This window comes from Hevea brasiliensis, chromosome 9 (assembly GCF_030052815.1).
Source record: "Hevea brasiliensis isolate MT/VB/25A 57/8 chromosome 9, ASM3005281v1, whole genome shotgun sequence".
Lineage (NCBI taxonomy): Eukaryota > Viridiplantae > Streptophyta > Magnoliopsida > Malpighiales > Euphorbiaceae > Hevea > Hevea brasiliensis.
In genome coordinates this window covers 29155694-29174391 of record NC_079501.1, presented here as the reverse complement: position 1 = coordinate 29174391, position 18698 = coordinate 29155694, and the positions used below count along the sequence as shown (strand labels likewise).

Sequence of the window (18698 nt, the reverse complement as noted above, 5' to 3'; positions counted from 1 at the left end):
GTGATGGAGGTTCTCATTTTTGCAACCATCAATTCGAAAGATTATTGCAAAAATATGGTGTGAAGCATAAGGTTGCAACACCCTACCATCCACAAACTAGTGGTCAAGTGGAGATCTCCAATAGAGAGCTGAAAAGGATTCTTGAGAAAACAGTGAATTGTTCGAGGAAAGATTGTTCAATAAAGTTAGATGATGCTCTTTGGGCCTATAGAATGACCTTTAAAACCCCTATCTAACTACCCCATTTAGATTGGTTTATGGGAAGGCTTGTCATTTACCTTTGGAGTTGGAGCATAGAGCATATTGGGCCATAAGGACACCGAACTTTGACTTAAAAGCGTAGGAGAAAAAAGAATGCTGCAACTAAATGAACTTGAGGAGCTTAGATTGGATGCTTATGAAAATGCCAAGCTTTACAAGGAAAGAACTAAGAGATGGCATGATAAGCATATTAGGAGGAAAGAATTTCAAGAAGGTGATGTTGTTCTCCTATACAATTCTAGGTTAAGGTTATTTCCAGGAAAATTGAAGTCAAGATGGTCAGGGCCCTACACTGTTATAAAAGTATACCCCTATGGAGCTGTTGAGATAGGCAATGAGACCTCAGGGACTTTCAAAGTTAATGGGCAGAGATTAAAACATTATATTGTTGGAGAACCCACGCAAAAGTTTGTAGAGGTTTCATGGCTTGGTTCTCCAGTCAGGGATACTTAGGAGAATTGGAGTGGAAGGTCAAGCTTAAGACCTTAAACAAGCGCTTCTTGGGAGGCAACCCAAGCGTATCCTTTTATAGTTCATTAATTTTCCATTTCATTTTCATTTCAGTTTTTACCCTCATAAAACTCAAAAGTGACATTTGTTTATCTTTTGTAGGTCATTCATGAAGATGGAGCAAGTTTACACTTGTGGCAAAAACAAAGAATTGAAAAGAAGCAAGTATAAGCAAAATTCTGCACTTTATGCAGTGCCTGTGAACAGTAACACCTTTAAACTTGTGCTAAATTGCTGATATTGCAATATACTTGATAGCACATGTTTGATTTTGTGTTTTGTGTGAATTCTGTGAAATGCAACTTGAATGAGAATCAATTTTGATATTTAGGACTGATGAGAGCTTATTTGAAGTGCAAAAATAGTGTTTGTTAAGTTTTACCTTTTAGTGTATATATAATTTTGTAGTCTGATAGGAATTTGCATGCTTTTGTTTGGAATTGCTGCTAATTTTTGAATTCTGCAGATTTTGGTTACTGTATATGCTACTGTTCATGCTGCTAAAAAGGTCAATTTCTACATCTTATCTGCAATTCTTGGTTGATTGGAACTTGTCTAAAATGCTGCTGAAAATATGCTTTTGGTATAAGTTTAGAAAGGAGACCATTTCATTGAATGTGCAAAAGGGTAGTCACAATTGGTGCCTAAAATGAACAATGATTGTAAAAAGCTAAATGAACATGTGTTATGCTTACTAAGTTTATGAGAGAGATGAACTTAAATCCCTCAATTTTATGGTGTTTGTGTGTATTTGGTAATTGCTGAGGGTTACAATAGCATTCCATAGCTTTTGGACTGATTTTGGTAAGCAAAACCACAATTTTGCCCAAAACCTGCCGAAACTTGCTGATGACATTGCTTGTCAAGCAAAGTCTTAAGCAAATTCTGCTGAACCTTATGCCTAACCCTAAGCATGGCCCAAAATACCACATGTCTACCCCACATTTTAAAAGGCCCAGCACTTCCGCCAATTTTCCAAAAACCTCGCCAACACTCCCGATAAACCTCGTCGACTTCCTTCCTCACGCCATTTTTTCCGGCAATTTTTACAGGAAGCCGAAAGGTTTCCTCCTTTTCATTAAAATGGTAAGAACCAAAATGTGGTCCTCTCACAAACCCAAACTCAGTGGACTTCGACATTCTGTCAAATCTAAAATGGGTATTCCATCCTCATTACCCACAAACCCTAACCCCAGCCCCAGTCCGCCATTACCTCAGTCCCCACCACCACAAACGCCACCACTACCACAATCGCCACCACCTCAGTCACCGCCACCACCCCCAAGCCAAATACCGCCTCTCATTTCGCCTACTCCCCTCTCGCCGCAATCCGAGCCACAAAATGAAACACCAATTCCCGACACCCATTCCCCAGAACCTGCGCCTACCCAAACAAAAACAAAAGGCAAAACAAAAAGGGCCGCAGGTAGACTCAAAGAAACCCCTGTCGGAAAACGAAAACGAGTACCCTCTGTCCCTTTCGACTTAAACTCTCCACCTCAGTCCTCTGAACCAGTTAGCAAAAGGACCAGGTCTTCCTCGCAAACCCCAAAGACCACGGTCCAAACACCAGTAACCCAGTCTCCCTTACACTCTCCAGCACCTGCGTCATCTGCAGATACTATTGAGGAGGTAATTTCTCCATTACCTTGGGCTTTTAGGGATATGGGTATGAAAAAGGCCTATGAGAAATTAGTTTCTAAAACAATTTTGGCAAACAAGTATATGGATGAGCAGATTTTGAAAGAATTAGGCATTTATGACTCTGTATTTGCCTATTTGAATGCTGTTAGCTGGACTGACTTTGCTAAAATTAGGGAACCAGTGTACAAAGATCTAACCCTGGAATTTTTGAGTTCCCTAAGGCTGAGTTTCAAACCAGCAGTGCCTGAACATAGAGATATGATATATTTTCGATGTGCTGGAACTGATAGGGAGTTAGACATGGGTGCTATGAATGCAATTTTTGGTTTTCAGGATTCGGGGTATAAAAACATTGAGTGGCAGCAAACTGTTTATGACCCTGTTCAATTCTGGAAGGATATTGCACCTTTTGGAGGTTATTATAGACAGAGGACTGCAAAAGCCTCTAGGATAGTTGACCATGTATTGAAATACCTCCATAGGTTCATTACTTACACTGTTTTAGGAAGGGGACACAGTAACAGTATTGTGGGTGCTGGGGATTTGTTTCTCTTGTGGTGCATGAAGGAGAGAAAACAAGTAAGTACAGCCCATTTCATAGCTACTCATTGGCACCAAATTGTCACAAAGCATACTAAAGGTAGTATTGTTTTTGGGGGGTATATAACTGCTATAGCAAAATCATTTAGCTTTGATGCTAGTCTATATAAATTGCTGCCAGTTTCTGGGGAATCATATATAGACAGCACAATGTTGCTGCATATGGATGTTTGTGAGAAAATAGGCCATACCTATACTCTGTTCTGGCACCACGATACCCTGTGCAAACCCCACCACTTTTGCACCAAAGAGAACCACAACCAACCTCTACCCCACAGTTTTCAGCAGACATTTTATCCATCTTAAAATCCTTGGAATCCAGAATAACAAATTTCACTGTCCAACCATCTGCTCCCTCACCTGATACCACAGAAATTCTTGCTACCTTGAAAAACTTAGAAATCAAAATTGAAGCCATGGGTCAGGAGCAGGTTAACCAAAAGAAGAAGCTAGAAAAGAAACTTAAAAAGAGATTTTTATCTCTTAAAAGAAATGAAGCAACATCAACTTCAAATGCTGGAGCTTTACAACAAACTGGCCCAATCCTACAACAATTTATATCATTGGGGCCAAGCCATGTTTCAAGAAATGAAAGACTTAACAGAAAACTTGGAAACTGCTTCTGAAGCTTCGGATCACAATGAACCAACTGCAGAACCTGAAGGCGGACCACGATGCAAAGAACAAAGGCTTGATAGCAGAACTTGATCAGTAGCAGCAGTTTTAATTTCTGTTTTAAGTTTATTTTTGTAATTTGTTTATTTTAATTTTCAAACTTTGGTCATGGTTGTAATACTTTGGTACTTAGTTTTTATTATTATCTCTGCACTTCTTTCCTTTAGTTTACTTTATTTTATTTTATCTTCTGATATGGACATAAACACTCTGTGAATGTTTCTTGGTTTAATTTTTGATTTAACTGTTACATTTTATTTCTTTACACTCTTTCATTTTCTTGAACATTATTTTAGCACTTTATCTTTTCTTCAATCCTAATTTTGTTGACATTGATGAGTTGCACGAATTTTCTTTGAGCATAATCTGCTCCACATCGCTTGGAGGTATGATTTCCCTTACACCAGTTAAGCTTATGGTATGTTACCAATGCTTATGCTTTCGCTTTACCCTACGCAACAGGTTAAGCAACATCTTAAGCAGTGTAAACTCATACATTTGGGATACTTTTTCACATTTTTCTCTCTAAAGCTTCATTGTTAATATCATTTTGAGCTAATTTTGGAATTCTTGAGCTTATATTGATTTAATCCCCAATTGTATAAATTTCAATAATTGAGTAATTCTCACAATTTTGCCCATCTTTGCATTCATTTTAAACATTGAGGACAATGTTTCATTTGAGTTTGGGGGTGAGGGCAAAATTTTTGCAAAATTTTTAAAATTTTCTTTTATTCATTTATTGCATTTCATTCATCCATATATAGATAATCCATACACTTATACATAAACCACACACATGTCTATACTCATACACATACATTTGCATATAGTTTTCATATAGATTACATTTAGTTTTAATTCGATTTATGCATTCATTTTAGGATCATGCATATCATAAAAATAAATTTTTACCTTGTCCTTGGAGGATGGAGAATTGCTTTGAAGAGCAATTGAGCTTACTTTTAGAAGGGTTTGATGGATTGAAAGTTATAGATAGGTGCAAAGTTATTAGATTCTTGCTTTAGTTTATATCTTCTTAGCCAAGGGCCACCCAATCAATTGCATTGACTTTGAGTGCTTAGAGAAAACTCTAAGGTGAGAAGTAGCTAATTGATGTCTCACCAATCCTAGAACAATCTTCCTAAACCTTTCAAGGCGAAATCATAGCATACGCTTGAAAAAGAAATGATCTAGGCATTCTTTGAATTTTAAACCCATATTTTAGCCTTAACCAACCTCACTTAAAAATTTCCCTTTGGAACCAATTTGAGCCTACATTTATCCCTTTTATTCCTTTGGAACCCACATTACTACCTAGCCATAAACTCAAATACTTACCTACCCTCCATGAGAATAATTCTTTGAGTGATAGATACACATAAAAAAAATAAATAAAAAAAAATATATATATAACAATTAGTTGGGAGAAGTGGCCAAAGTAAAAAAGCTAGCAAATTCAATTATGGTATGTAAAGTAATTCACCACCCAAGTACACAAAGAAATGAGTTTGGGGGTGAATTGAAAGGGACAATTGTAATTCAAAGTCAATATCATTTATATAGTCCCTCTAAAAGCTTCAAAAGTATATGCTAGCATTGGTGAATAGTTGTAAAGTTCTTTCTTCCCAAATTTGATTCAAAAAAAAAAAAAAATGAATGAAATTGTGTCTTGATCTTTTAATAATTTGATTATTCTCATATTTTGTTACCTTTATCCTTTCTTGTTAGCCACATTATCACCCCCTTAGCCCCATTACGACCCTTGAAAGTCCTTTTGATCTTTTGATGGTGTTTTGCTACATTAGTGGAGATTGGAATAGGAGAATTGCCTATGGGATTGTGATATCATTAATCCATTCATTTACTTCCATCATTATTTGAGATACTTTAGCTTATGGATTACCCTATAGTCTATTTATGCATGATTATTCTTTGTGATTGATCGGTTTGTGCTTGATGATATGGATAATTGACCCAAGGCTAAGCGGTGATAACTTTGGTAAGGATTGAATTCTTTGCACCTTGAAAGTGGGTATATGGTTTGTTGGTGGCTAAAGGTAAGCTTGAGAGTTTGGATAAGTAATTTTCATGAATTTAAGGTAAGGTACCCCAAATTGCATTATTTGTTTTTAATTTGCTTGAGGACAAGCAAAGGTTTGAGTTTGGGGGAATTTGTTTCACTCATTTCATATAGGCATTTTAGGGTAGTTTTGCATCCATTTTGCCCTTATATTTTAGTATATTTTATGTTTTTTGCTTTATTTTAGCTTATTTGTTAACTTTAGATACTTTATATTTGTTTTTTGTAATTTTGTTATTTTTGATAGGATTTTGTGGCAAATCGAAGATCAATGAGTGCATTAGGAAGTGATTTGAAGAAGTTTGGAGTTCTTTAAGCATAGAGGAAAGTTGAAGAAATCAAGCCTTGAAAGAGCAAGTTAGCCGAAATTTGCTTGAGTCTTTGCTTAAGATCCTGCTTAGGGTAAATAGACAGTGCTTAAGGTGCAGCACAAGTCAAGCATGAGCAGAAAAGTCTATTTTACTCTAAGTCTGCCGAGATTTGCTGAGGGTCTGTTTAACCTTAAGTAGACAGTGCAACTAGAGGCTGAAATTTGCTAAGAAGCTGCTTAGGGTTAAGCCGAACCCTAAGCAGAATGCCCAGAACGTGAATAGTGCTGCTGACTTGGATAATTTTACACCTCATTTCCTATCCACTCCTTGTCTTTTATTTACTTTTAGGGTAACTTTTAGGGACCATATAAATTCATCATTTCCTTATTTTTGAAGAAGAGGAAGAAAGGGAAAACAAAAAGGAAAGAAAAATATATAGAAAGAGGGAGAGAAGACGCCATTCTCTAGGAAGAGGAGCTGCTGCACGAGTTTTGAGCTCCAGAAACCAGAGACCTTGGTTCTTCCACCTGGGTTTTCCCATTTCAGTCCTTTTATCATGTTTTTCTTTATTCTTCCATCTATATTTCTTGTAAATACCATCATGAGTGAGTAATTTCTTTGGATTTCAGAGTTGGGAAATATGTTTTAGATTAATTTGTGGATTTGGATTGGGTATTTCCTTATTTTACATAAATATGAGTTTTGATTCCTTCCTTGTGTGCTTGATTTACTTGCCTAATGTTGGTACCCATTGGGTATTGTGTTAATCTTTGATTGAAGGACCGAAAGGTGAAAGTCATTGATAGTTAATCAAGGATTGGAACTTAAAATCACCTAGATTTAGAAATAAACTAGGACTTTAAGAGGAATTAATTATTGGTTACAAAACTTAATGGGTTTTAAAGTAATCAAATACATACGAAAGTAGGTTTGGTTATTTTAGAATACACTTTGGTATGCTTGAAAAAGATATTAAAGGGATTTAGAATCAATTTCCTTCAAATTCTATTTTTCCCTAAAAAATTGGAATGCCCAAGACAAATCCCAATTAATTTATGCATAAACCCCAACTCGAATCACTTTTACCATAATTAGACTTTCGTTTAAATTACCCATTGTTAATTTTAGTTTAATTGCGAACTAGAATTAGAATTTATTTGTTTGCTCTTTACCCATTTCAATTAGATTAATCAATTTACCTTGCTCATTTACATTTACTATTTATTCATTAATCATTAGCCCAAATAATCGCTTCATTCATAGTTTAGTAATCAAACAGCAAATCCTCGTGGGAACGATACTTGATTCATCACTTTATTACTTGAGACGACCCGTATACTTGCGGATAAGTCACATCAATCATCAATAATAAATATCTCATACATCCATGTAATCTCACATAACTAATTTTATAACTCCAGAACTAAGTTATTACAACCCAAATAAAAATACAGCTATTGATCCTTGCGGAGTTCTAGATTTAAATAAAAGACAATAAAAGTCAATTAAAATATTTTCTGTTTAAACCTACGGGGAAAGAAAGTAGGTTAATCACAAATAAAGCTACCTATCACCTGAGGAAAAATAGTTAAATAAAGGTGAGCGTTGGACTCAGAGAGTAAGATATAGATTTTAAATATAATTTCTATAACTATCTAAATCTAATGTATTCCTATATATGAAATGTAACACGTTCACATAGTTCAAACAATTCAACCAATATTTGTACAAAAGATAATTTAGAGTACGCATGTACCCATGTGTCACATCAATAAACATATGGGAGTTGATCCTCTATGCAGCTCTTTTAATCCAATACCTACCAGTGAGGTCAACTCATGCCGGACTTTTGCTTAGTAATCCAAGTGCAGGAGCCAGCGAGATCAACTAAAAGCCGTGCTCACCCTGACTTATCCATATATAAGGATTATCAACTCAAAGTTGTTCTACTCATATCTATATCCATACCATACTCACACTAATACACACATACAAAGCTCTAAGTTATCTTAAGGCGACATCCACAAACAAATTCAATAACATATGCAGCAAAGGAGCGTGCCTAGCATTTAACTAATTATATACATACATATAAGTGAATACATAAGCATGCCTTGAATATAAATTAATAATATTAAAATTATAAATAAAATGAATATCAAACTCACAGATTATCTAAGTGTTACTGGGGCGATTGAGAAGAAGAGAAAGATTGACTCGGATCACCTAAACAATTATATTCAAGAAATTTATCAATAATAAATCAAAACAAAGAACCAAAGAGTCAAAGATACTATAAATTTATGCCGAAAATTCGGCAGAGTTTCTCCTGTACCTAGGACCTACTCAACTTGTAAAACAACTCAACTAACACTTTTTAATCCAAAAGGTCTCAGGCCCACAACACAATAACAACATAATGCCCCTTTTGAGCTTGCCAAACCAGTCAATTCTCACATAAATACACAATTCAGCTATTTACTTAAAACTAATATTTTACAAAAACTATCCAAATTAACTTAAAAAACTCTATAATTATTCTTTGCAGTATTTAACAATGCCATTCTACTATTACAATTGGAACTATAATTTTCTAGCTACCCACGAATATTTTATGAATTTTTATTCTAAACTCAATATTAGGTAAAAAGGAGAATTCAGAGTTCGGGTTTACCTACACTAATTCTGACACTTGGAATGCGTCCAGGGTATCTGAAAATAGTGGGAAGCACTGTAATATTGACCCACTTCCATAGTGGGTCTAGCAGCCCGCGCGTTCAGCCTGAAATTGATGTCTCGATTGTCGGTCAAATTTCTTCAAAACGAAAATATCTACGCGAAGCCCACAACACCAGGAGTTAGAATATAATTTTTATTTAATTAAAAGACTCATTAAAGACCTAAAAAATTAGAGGCAAGTTTGTGGGACCCATCAAATTTACGGTGTCAAAAAAAATTCCAAATTGATATCGTTGCAAAGACCTCGACGTGTAAGATGCGCTGGTAGTCTCGGATTTTTGATAGGATTTACGGTTTTAGAGGAATCTAGTCCGGAAGTCAAAAAGGGCAAAAACTTCTAGGGCTAGATTTGCACAAACAACTTAATGAAAATTATTGAAATTGGTGTCTATGGGAAGCTTGTAAAGTGTAGAACAAAAAGGAAATGAGACCCGATTCAATTGGCGGCCGAAATCGCCAGAAATGGCAAGGGAAACTCAAAAGTTGCGCGAGCACAAGTGGAGGTTAGGAGTGCGATTTCTCGCAAAAAATAGGACTACCAGTGGCGGAGAATGGGACTGGGGGGTGCGCCGGTAGTGGTGGGGAGAGAGGAGAGAGAAAAGAGGGAGAGAAGAGAGAGCGTTGGGGCGGCGCAAAAGAGAAGGAGAAGAAGAGAAAAACAAGACTAGTGTGATTTGGTCGGTCCGATCTTAACCAGTTCGATTCCGCCGATTCAATTCAAAACACTCGAAATTTGATTTTTGCTCTGTCATGGGACCCAAAACGAAGTCTGAAAATTTCAAAAAAATTACAAAAAACTTAGAAAAATTTACGGAGTCCAAAAATATTTTCAAACTTATCACGTGGTTTTTAAATTAATTTTTAAAAATTATTGAAATTAATTACTTGAAAAATAAAAACCCAATTTTAAAAACCCAAAATATTTAAATTAAAATGGCACAATATTTAATACATTAAAATATCAAAATTTACATGTAAAATAATTATTTAAAAATTTAGGAAGTGATATTACTGTTGAAACTACTATTGAGAAAATTACTTTTTTAAATATACTAGTCAGAGAGTATTAAAAAATAATTTAAAATTAAATTTAATAAGTTTTAGTCCTAAGAATATTAAAATAAGAAAACATTTTTTTCTAAAATATTTTTTTTAAAAGCATCTAAAATATTGCTTTTATTCAGAAAAGTAATTTCGACTATCTAAATGCAATGCTAAACAGACACATAATCATTTTTCTAATGCAGTTTTAAATCCAACGCAATTGCAATCATGGGTAATCAAAACATGCTTGTAATGATCCTAACGTAGCGATAACAGTTTGTGTTAGATAAAATTTTTAAATAATTTGCAAATTTCATGAAATGAGTAAATATCTAAAGATATGAATTTTTTTGTTTAAATTCCATTTGGACAAAAAACACAAAATAGTGGGACTTTCCTATTAAATACGGATTCCACATATCTTGTTTTGTGCCCATCATAGACCAGATTTAAACAACAATTTTCCTAAACACAAAATTAAAAATAAGATATATAACTAAATAACAAGTATAAATATATTAAATAAAGATATTAAATTTATCATTTTTTTTAAAAAAAGATCGTCATTTAAAATCATGGATCTTATGCTAGTCTAGATATTATTAGCATATATATAAAAGTGGATACAATGGATGGGAAGGATCTCCTTAACATTACATAAAACTAATTTTGCTAACTTCAAATTTAAGTAATTTTAGAGAATCTTCAAGGCTTTCTTAAAAAAAAAAAAAAAAAAAAATCTTCAAGGCGGGCCTTCAAAAATAAAATAAAAGTCAGGAAGTGATCTTTCAGACTCATTAGCTTGTCTTCATGTATATGCCTAACAGCTTTTTGGTTTTAATTTGATTGTTCGTTTTACATTCATCAATCTTCAATGAGAATGAGCTCAATTTCTATTTGGTTCAACTCATGCATCTATAGAGTCGCCTTTGTCAATTCTCACAAAAAAAAAAAAATAATAAATAAATCTTCCCCTGATAAATATGGATAAAATGGGGAATTTTAATAAAATTATTATTTTTTTCATTATTTACTTGTATGAATGGATTTTACTAACAAATAAATTCAACTAGATAATTATTCATAACTTTATATTTTTAATGACTGAATATATATTTTTATCCTTGAACTTTACTTAAAAACTCGTGTGGCATCCCAAACTTTTAAAATGTCTCATGACATACATCAACTCTTGTAAACGTTTTATGATATACCTCAATTTCTATAAAAGTAAAATTAAGATACCGACTTGGTAATTTACTAAGAAGGGTATTTTAATTTCACTTTTACAGAAATTGAGGTGTATTATGAAATATTTACAGAAGTTGAGGTATTTCATATGACATTGTAAAAGTTCAGGATGCCACAAGGATTTTTAAGTAAAGTTCAAGGATGAAAATATGTATTCAACCTATTTTTAATGCTTCTAAAAATTTTTTTTTTCAGAAATAAATAAATAGTTTATAATTAAATTTTTTTTTTCTTCTCTCTATGTTTTGTCCTAAAATTATATATAGTTTATAGTCCAAAGAGAGATTTTGCAATGTTGACATGTTAAAACCATTGATGTAACCATGCTTAATCATGATTGCTTTAGTAATTGTCAAAGTACAGTGAAAGTGAAAGGTTTCAACAAGCAGCTTGCTAAGAAAAAATTGTAGGATAAGATTAACCTGACATTTCTCCTTGTTAAGTAGGTAGTAGACTATTTTAAATGGGGTTTGTTTTAGTTTATAAACTAGTTAAATCAGAAATTTATTGTTTGTTTACAACAATTTTTTAGACTTATTAACTCTGTTTATAAGTTAAAAAAAAAAAAACAAACAAGCGAAGAATAATTTTTCATTTTGATACTTATAAACCCTATATTTATAAGCTAGTCCTCTTTCAATTTTTAAAATTTCAACATATATCTCATTTTAATATATTTTTTAGTAATTTTAATAATAAATATGCTTATAAATTAATTTTTTTATTAAAAGTATTAATTATTTATTAGTCAATTCTAAACATTTTAACTAAATATATAATTATTTAAAATTTTAAATGTTTATAAACTTGAGTTAGCTAATAAATATTAAGTGCTTATAAGTTAATTTTTTATAAGTTAAGTCAAATATTCTCTTACTCTTTTTGTTAACTTGAATGCATAAATAAATAAATTTAAAATCCTATAATATGATTCTTTGACTTTCATATATAATTAACATACTATGAGAAATTTTTGGACTTTTTATTTCTAAATTTCTTAATGTATTGAGATGCCTAATTGTCACTGGTTAGGCAAGTCTAAAATTGAGGCGTTCGGTGCCACTCTCTTGTCTTGTTTCATACCTTCAATATATATATATAAAAGCTAAATTTTATTGAAAATAAAAGATTAATAGTAAAAGAAGGCTACGAGCTCAACAATCTAGCCCATAGGCACACCATCACCCATATCTTATAGAGCCCAGAACCAACCGAAAAGCAATGGTACAAAGTCAACAGCAGCGGAAAACAATGTAAAGGAGAGCAAAATAGTAATAAAGTTTTCTACTCAATCCTTGTTTAATTTTGCCAATCCATCGGCAATCGAATTTCCTTCACGGAGAATGTGATTGAATGACATACTTGGAAGCTGATTTATACATTCGATGATTGAGTTGACCATGGAGAAGAGGCGCCAAGGGGCATTATTGTGATGCAAGACCCATGAAAACAATAATTCTAGAATCTAATTTGATGATAATAAGACTTGAATAATGCAATTGGGGGGGAACCAATAGAAAGTTGAAGAGCTTTTGTATGGTTTTCAATTCTGCACAATTGGAATCCTCAAACCCAAATTGACACGAAGATAAACAGAGAAAAAACCTTGAATGTTGCGAAGAACTCCTCCAATGGCTCTTCCTTCTGGCTTAGGCGGATCCATCAACGTTTCGTTCAACAAAACCGAGGGGAGAAGCCAACCAAGAACTCAATTGCCTCCTTTTGAGATGATTGGACCATGACTTAATGGATGCACAAGTAATCAACAAATCCATGGCACATAAGGGGAAAGATGCATCTAATACCTTCATCCATGTAGCTAATTTGTGCAAGATTAAGAGACAAATATCCATAATGTCTTTCCCATTAAAAACTTTTTCATTCCTCGCGAGCCAAATAGACCATAAAATGGCGTATAACAAATTCATCAAGAATTGCTTTTGAAATTTCCCTTGAATTAGAGACCCCATTCTTTAAAAGGGCTACTAATGGATCTTGGGATGCAAAATTTGATATCCCACCAAGAAAGAAACAAAGTCCATACAGCCCGCGGAAACTTACATTCCAAGAAGATGTGGGAAGCGGTTTCATTATTTGTGAGACATCTTGGACAAAAATTTTGAGTAGCAGGGATAAGATTAATAATGAAGCTAATCCCTTGAGCATTATCTTTCTTGTACAGCTAACCATAAGCGCAAATCTTGCGCTACTATGCACAACAATTGTCGTAGATGGTAGATTCGAGAATCATCAGGTTAGGAAACACTGATGCAACTTAGCCCAGATCTATTTCGCATCTTGCATGTAAATACAGTTGATGCAATTGGGGTGAGATCGACCTTAAGAGCCATGCCACAATTAGATTGTTACATCGAACTCATGCAAGATACAGAGATTCTTTTAGTGACGGATCCATCAAGAAAGCCCTACTGATTCCTTATAAAAACTGCAAGCAAAAATGACCTTCGCCAAGAAGCAAAATTAAAGGAAATCAATACTGGTGCAACAATCACTAAGCCTGGTTCTCTGAATGATGCAGATAAAGCTCTGATGGCATATTACAAAAGTGAGCAAAATTAAGTTCTTAGTTTATATTATTGGCCCTATAAGCTCAAAATGAGCTTGGATTTTGATAATACCAAAACTCAATTAAAATCAATCTAACATTTTCTCTAAGTTGTGTGATGTTCTTAAGGCTTAATGAAAAGAAAGGACTTGTGGTTAGCTCATTTTTAGATGGATATTTCTCAAATCTAACACCAAACGAATCAAAGCAAAAGAAAGACAAAGAAGATTGCCTTCCAAGCTGCACTGAAGAGGTATCAAAGGCTTAGGTTTAGGTCATTGAGTTTTAGGCTTGTTGTATAAAGAAATGAAGGAGTAGTCCCAATGTGTTCATGTCTTCAACTTCTTTAAGTTTTCAAAATTAAGTGCTTAAAGCTTATTTTCTATCATGCCTCTAAGAATTTTAGCTGAGCAAATAATTTTCTTAAAGGTTAGCATGATTATTTAAAGTTCTTAAACAAAGAGGCACTGAAGGTATCATTTTGCTAAACTATTTTGCTACTATTATCTAAAATTCTCAAGATATTTCTAATTTGCATTGCTACTAGTATTCAAAATTTCTATGCTTTGCTACTTTATTTTGCTACTCTGTCCAAAATGCAGAAAATGATAAAATAATGGTCATTTCCTCAAAACCTGTGCCATAAATATTTTAAATTGATTTTAAATATTTTGATTTCAAAAGCACTTATTCGACACCATTTTACACTTAATGATAGCTAAGAATAGCTCTCTTTTCTTGAAAAATATTTATTGCTTTCATTTAAGTGCTTTAATGAGTTTTTGAGCATTGGCAAATCTACTATTCTCTTCTTTATAGAATCTATTTGTATTGAGTGAGATAGAGTGAAAATCATCTTAAATGCTATTTGTGATGGTTGGTTAAGCACCTTTTGAAGCTTGAAGTTAGTTGAGTATTTGGGATAACACTTGTAGAGGTTTGTAAGCACCTTGGGAAGTGTTGTTGATGTAAAAAGCTTTGACTCTTGCCATTGAAAAGAGTAATTTAGTGGAGTGAAGACTCAAAGTGATTTTTGAGAGAGTGGATGTAGGCTTATTGGCCGAACCACTATAAAAATCTCTTGTGTTCAATTTTCTAAACCCTACTCTCTTTACTTTTTGCAATATAACGTGTTATATTGTGTTTGTTAAACATCTTGAGATATCTTTGAGTAAATTGATATTTGCATATGTGCTGAGTTGATTCATTCAAGTGATTGAAGATATTCATGCCTTGAGTTGCCTTAGCTAAAATTAAAGTTTGATTTGTGCGTATTTGATATACATATTGTGAGTTTTCTTCTTTTGATTAGTTGTTAACATCTAAACCAAACACATTTGAAATATAAGTTATGATTTGTTGAAAAAAAACTTGCGTTAAGTTGCCTTAGTGTGTTGTGATTCAAATTTGTTTGTAACTTGAAAATATATCATTGAATAACATCACTACACCTTGGGATGCCCAGTTGAATAAAACGACAATTTTTCATAAGGTTTTAAGCAAAGATCGAAAAATTGTTATAAGTCCAATTCACTCTCTTCTTAGACTACTTTTGGGACTACATATATACATGAAAAGTGGTGAGAACTATAGCTAACTATAATAAACTAACAGACTTGCTACCTAACTAGCCAAAATAGCTACCTAGTTTACTTCAAATCATCATTACAATTCTGCAAGGTTTCTTTCTTTTGATATGCTTGATAAAATCGTTGATCAATATTTTAGTTAATTCGAAATAAATTGTGTCCACATACATACAGGTGTCCTAAATTATCATAAGAGTACTTAGATGTTAGAGTAAATGTGCCGCAGCTTGATTTCGACGATTATCAGTTGGTCAAAATGATTGTCTCATGATATATATATACATATATATATATATACATATATGTATATATATATATATGTATATATGTATATATATATATATATATATATGTATGTATACTCAAGTAATAACTTTGGAGACAATTTCAATATCACTAATTTGTTGTTCTTTGTTCCCTGATAAGAAATTGCATTAAAGGGCTAACCAATTGTTCTTAATTTGTTTGTTTGAGAGATATTGAGTGCAATTATTTGTATATGAGCATATATATGCAATTATTTGTATATGTGCATATATGTGTGTGTGTGGCTGGTTCATATTTCTTGCATCAACTTACTAGCGCTTGAGAAATTTCTGATGATAATAATTTGCAGGATACATATAATAGTATTATATATATTTGCGTGAATCAATTAGTTCATATTCCAGGAAGTACTGAGTTGATGTATGAATTGCTGGAGCCAATTTAACAAAGGGAAAAAATGCAATATCTTTCTATTTCAGGACAAGTGGAGATGAATTACACTTTATAACTTCTAGGAGTTTAAAAAAAAAAAGAAAAAAAAAACAAAAAACAAAAAACCAAAAAAAAAACTTAATCACACTTAAGTTGAAAATACAAGAATGAGAAAATGCCTCAAGTGGAACAGATCTTAAGGTACTATTTATTCCGGAACATATATATAGTGTTTGACACTATAGACACTTGAGCGATTCGTTGAGAAATTAGTTGACAACAGTGCAAACCCTGCGTATCTCTCCTTGAGAACCAGTGAGGGGGTCTATGTTGCCCATCTTTACCATGGCAGATGCGAAATCAGAACTGAAAGACGAAGAGTCTGTGCTGTACTCATTAACAATGCTATCGGTAGATCCGCCACTGAAAAGCACCTGGTCTGATTGAAGAAGTCCTCTTCTTGCAATAAGATTCGAGTAGTAGTTTTTGTCGAAAGTATTGGGTGTCACCAAATCAAGTGGTGCAAGATTTCCATCTCCACCAGTATTTGGACATTGGCTTCTTCGGGTGTTAGCAAAATCAGGATCAATTTCACTTGCATTGTTGTAAATCCTACCACGGAAGGTCAGGCATCTAGCTTGTCCAATTGTATGTGCTCCTGTAAGTATTCCAATAATTTTTTAGCCTTCTTAATGTACTTCTACGCATGAATGTGTACAAATAGAATTGAAATAAATTCTTGACGTACAAACCTGAAAGGGCAACCATATCTCTTGCATTTAAACCCTTGTTTCCGAACAAAGAAATGAGCCTGTCAAGGCTGTCTGTAAAGGCAGGAAGGTCGCTATCAGCTAGACTTCGGCTAGCAGTGGTAGAGTCTCTTCTTCCAAGATTCACTGTCCAAGATGGTCCACCAACCTGTGTTTAGTATATATGCAGAGCTCAGTACGTAAATATAGTAATTACAAGCTTATGCTGTATTATATTTGCTGAATAGGAAAAGATTGGAGAAAGAAACTTACAGCGACAGATGCATCGCGAGCTGCAACTGCAAGAATATCAGCACAAGAAACAATTCCAGGACATACGCTTTCCACTTGAGCCTTGGCATCATCTATGACTTCGAATCCTCTGATGGAATTCGCATTATTGCGAGCAGTTCTCTCGCCAGTAAATGACGCTGTATCTTCCAGCAAAACTGAACCATCACAACCTGCAATTAAAGACAAAGTTAATTACATTAATCTCAAGAACATGCGCATATATATATAATATGTCAAGATAAATAAATATGTCTATATATTTGTTCTGAACTACCTGAACAAAGCAGTCATGGAAATGAAGGCGAATGAGTGAAGCTGCCATTCTCTGCTCATTCGAGACTGCAGCATCAATGGCCGACCTAATAGTACTGAGTGCATTAGGACATGTATTATCATAGAAGTTGGACGAAAGTTGCGCATGACATGGCAAGCTTAAGAAAATCAATAACACTGCTATTGTCAAAACCATGCAAGAAAAAGATAAACAAGAGGCCATTCTTATGTTAGTTTTTTTTTTTCTCAATTTCCCCTTCTTAATTAGTATAGCAGAAAATCGGATACAAATTGAGAGAAATTTGATTTTTGATCGCAGAAGAAGAGCAAGGATTACATCCTATTTATGCTGGCCTGTCCAAGAATTTAGTGACCTATTCTGGCTCAAAAGTCTTGATTATCATTTAACATATCGTAGGGTATTTTCTAAGTCAGCTAAAACGAAATTTCAGGGTCCTACTTTTCCAGCCATTGTTCGTTTTGGAATAAATCAAATAATTGAAAACATTTAATAACCACTCAGCTGCTTGGATTCTTCTGCAGTCAGAGTACGTTCTCGGAGGAAAAAAAAAAAAGTAAAACGTAAAACCTTATCGGATGGAGATATAAAAATATGAAGTTTTTGGGTTAGAATTTTAATTGAAATTTAATAAACTTAAAAATTGTTATTGTGGATAAGACTAGCTAGAGAGAGAGAAACAATGCAAACGTAAAATATGATTTTAGAATAAGTTAAATTCATAGGATGATCAAAGCATTTATTAAATTAACAAACAATATAAATAGTAAATTATCTATGTTTTTTCAAAGGTTTGTATAACTTTTATAGCTGTAGCTTTTTCTAGTCATAAAATTTATTTAATATTTAATTTTTTATTCCTTTAAATTAAGGATACATAACAAAAGTACATATTGACAATGCACAGTTTTTTTTTTTCATTTTGTTGAATATTAAATCAAAAGCAATGGAAATGTAATTTGATCAATATAAAAATGAAATAATATTAAATTAATTTTTTATTTAAGTTTCATTTATTTCGCAATATGAAAAATATTTTTCATAAAAAATTTAAAAAATATTTTCAAAAATAAAAATATTTTTTGTTATTTTATTACAATGTTAAATTAGTAGTGTATGATTGTTTTATTATATGTATAAGCATTTCATATTTTAATAAAATCATGAAAGTTTAAAAAATAAAAAATAATTTTTACTTTTGAAGAAAAAAAAATCATTTTCTTTAAAAATGATTTAATTTTTTCTTTAATTAGAAAATATTTTTTGTTAATTAATTTTTCTGAATACTCTAAATATTAAAAAATATGAAAAATATTTTTAAGAAAATATTTTCTGTAAAATGAATATAGCATTAAATATTAAGACTTTGTATGCTGTATTTTATTTTTTTA

At 32.9% G+C, this 18698-nt stretch overlaps 2 protein-coding genes across 2 annotated transcripts; one reads left to right on the top strand and one right to left on the bottom strand.

The window, feature by feature from the left end:
* The first annotated feature begins 1869 nt into the window (after positions 1-1869).
* LOC131182864 (proline-rich receptor-like protein kinase PERK10) lies at positions 1870-2663 on the top strand. The gene is made up of 2 exons (XM_058152209.1): positions 1870-2403; positions 2589-2663. Exons 1-2 carry the CDS (start codon positions 1870-1872, stop codon positions 2661-2663), a joined length of 609 nt encoding a protein of 202 aa, XP_058008192.1.
* A 13433-nt stretch (positions 2664-16096) lies between these two features.
* On the bottom strand, positions 16097-17608 carry LOC110656962 (lignin-forming anionic peroxidase-like). Its single transcript, XM_058154178.1, has 4 exons — positions 17290-17608; positions 16995-17186; positions 16725-16890; positions 16097-16630 (listed from the first exon to the last, which is right to left on the bottom strand). The coding sequence occupies exons 1-4, from the start codon at positions 17509-17511 to the stop codon at positions 16242-16244; spliced, it is 969 nt and encodes a 322-aa protein (XP_058010161.1). The 5' UTR covers positions 17512-17608; the 3' UTR covers positions 16097-16241.
* Between the last annotated feature and the right edge of the window lie 1090 nt (positions 17609-18698).

Bases quoted from the DNA above. Each gene is read 5' to 3' on its own strand.
- LOC131182864 (XM_058152209.1), top strand. From the start codon at position 1,870: ATGTGGTCCTCTCACAAACCCAAACTCAGTGGACTTCGACATTCTGTC. The intron at 2,404-2,588 runs GTAATTTCTCCA...TGCTAAAATTAG, and splicing joins CTGCAGATACTATTGAGGAG to GGAACCAGTGTACAAAGATC.
- LOC110656962 (XM_058154178.1), bottom strand. From the start codon at position 17,511: ATGGCCTCTTGTTTATCTTTTTCTTGCATGGTTTTGACAATAGCAGTG. The intron at 17,187-17,289 runs GTAGTTCAGAAC...TCTTTAATTGCA, and splicing joins TCCATGACTGCTTTGTTCAG to GGTTGTGATGGTTCAGTTTT. The intron at 16,631-16,724 runs GTTTGTACGTCA...GAATACTTACAG, and splicing joins AGATATGGTTGCCCTTTCAG to GAGCACATACAATTGGACAA.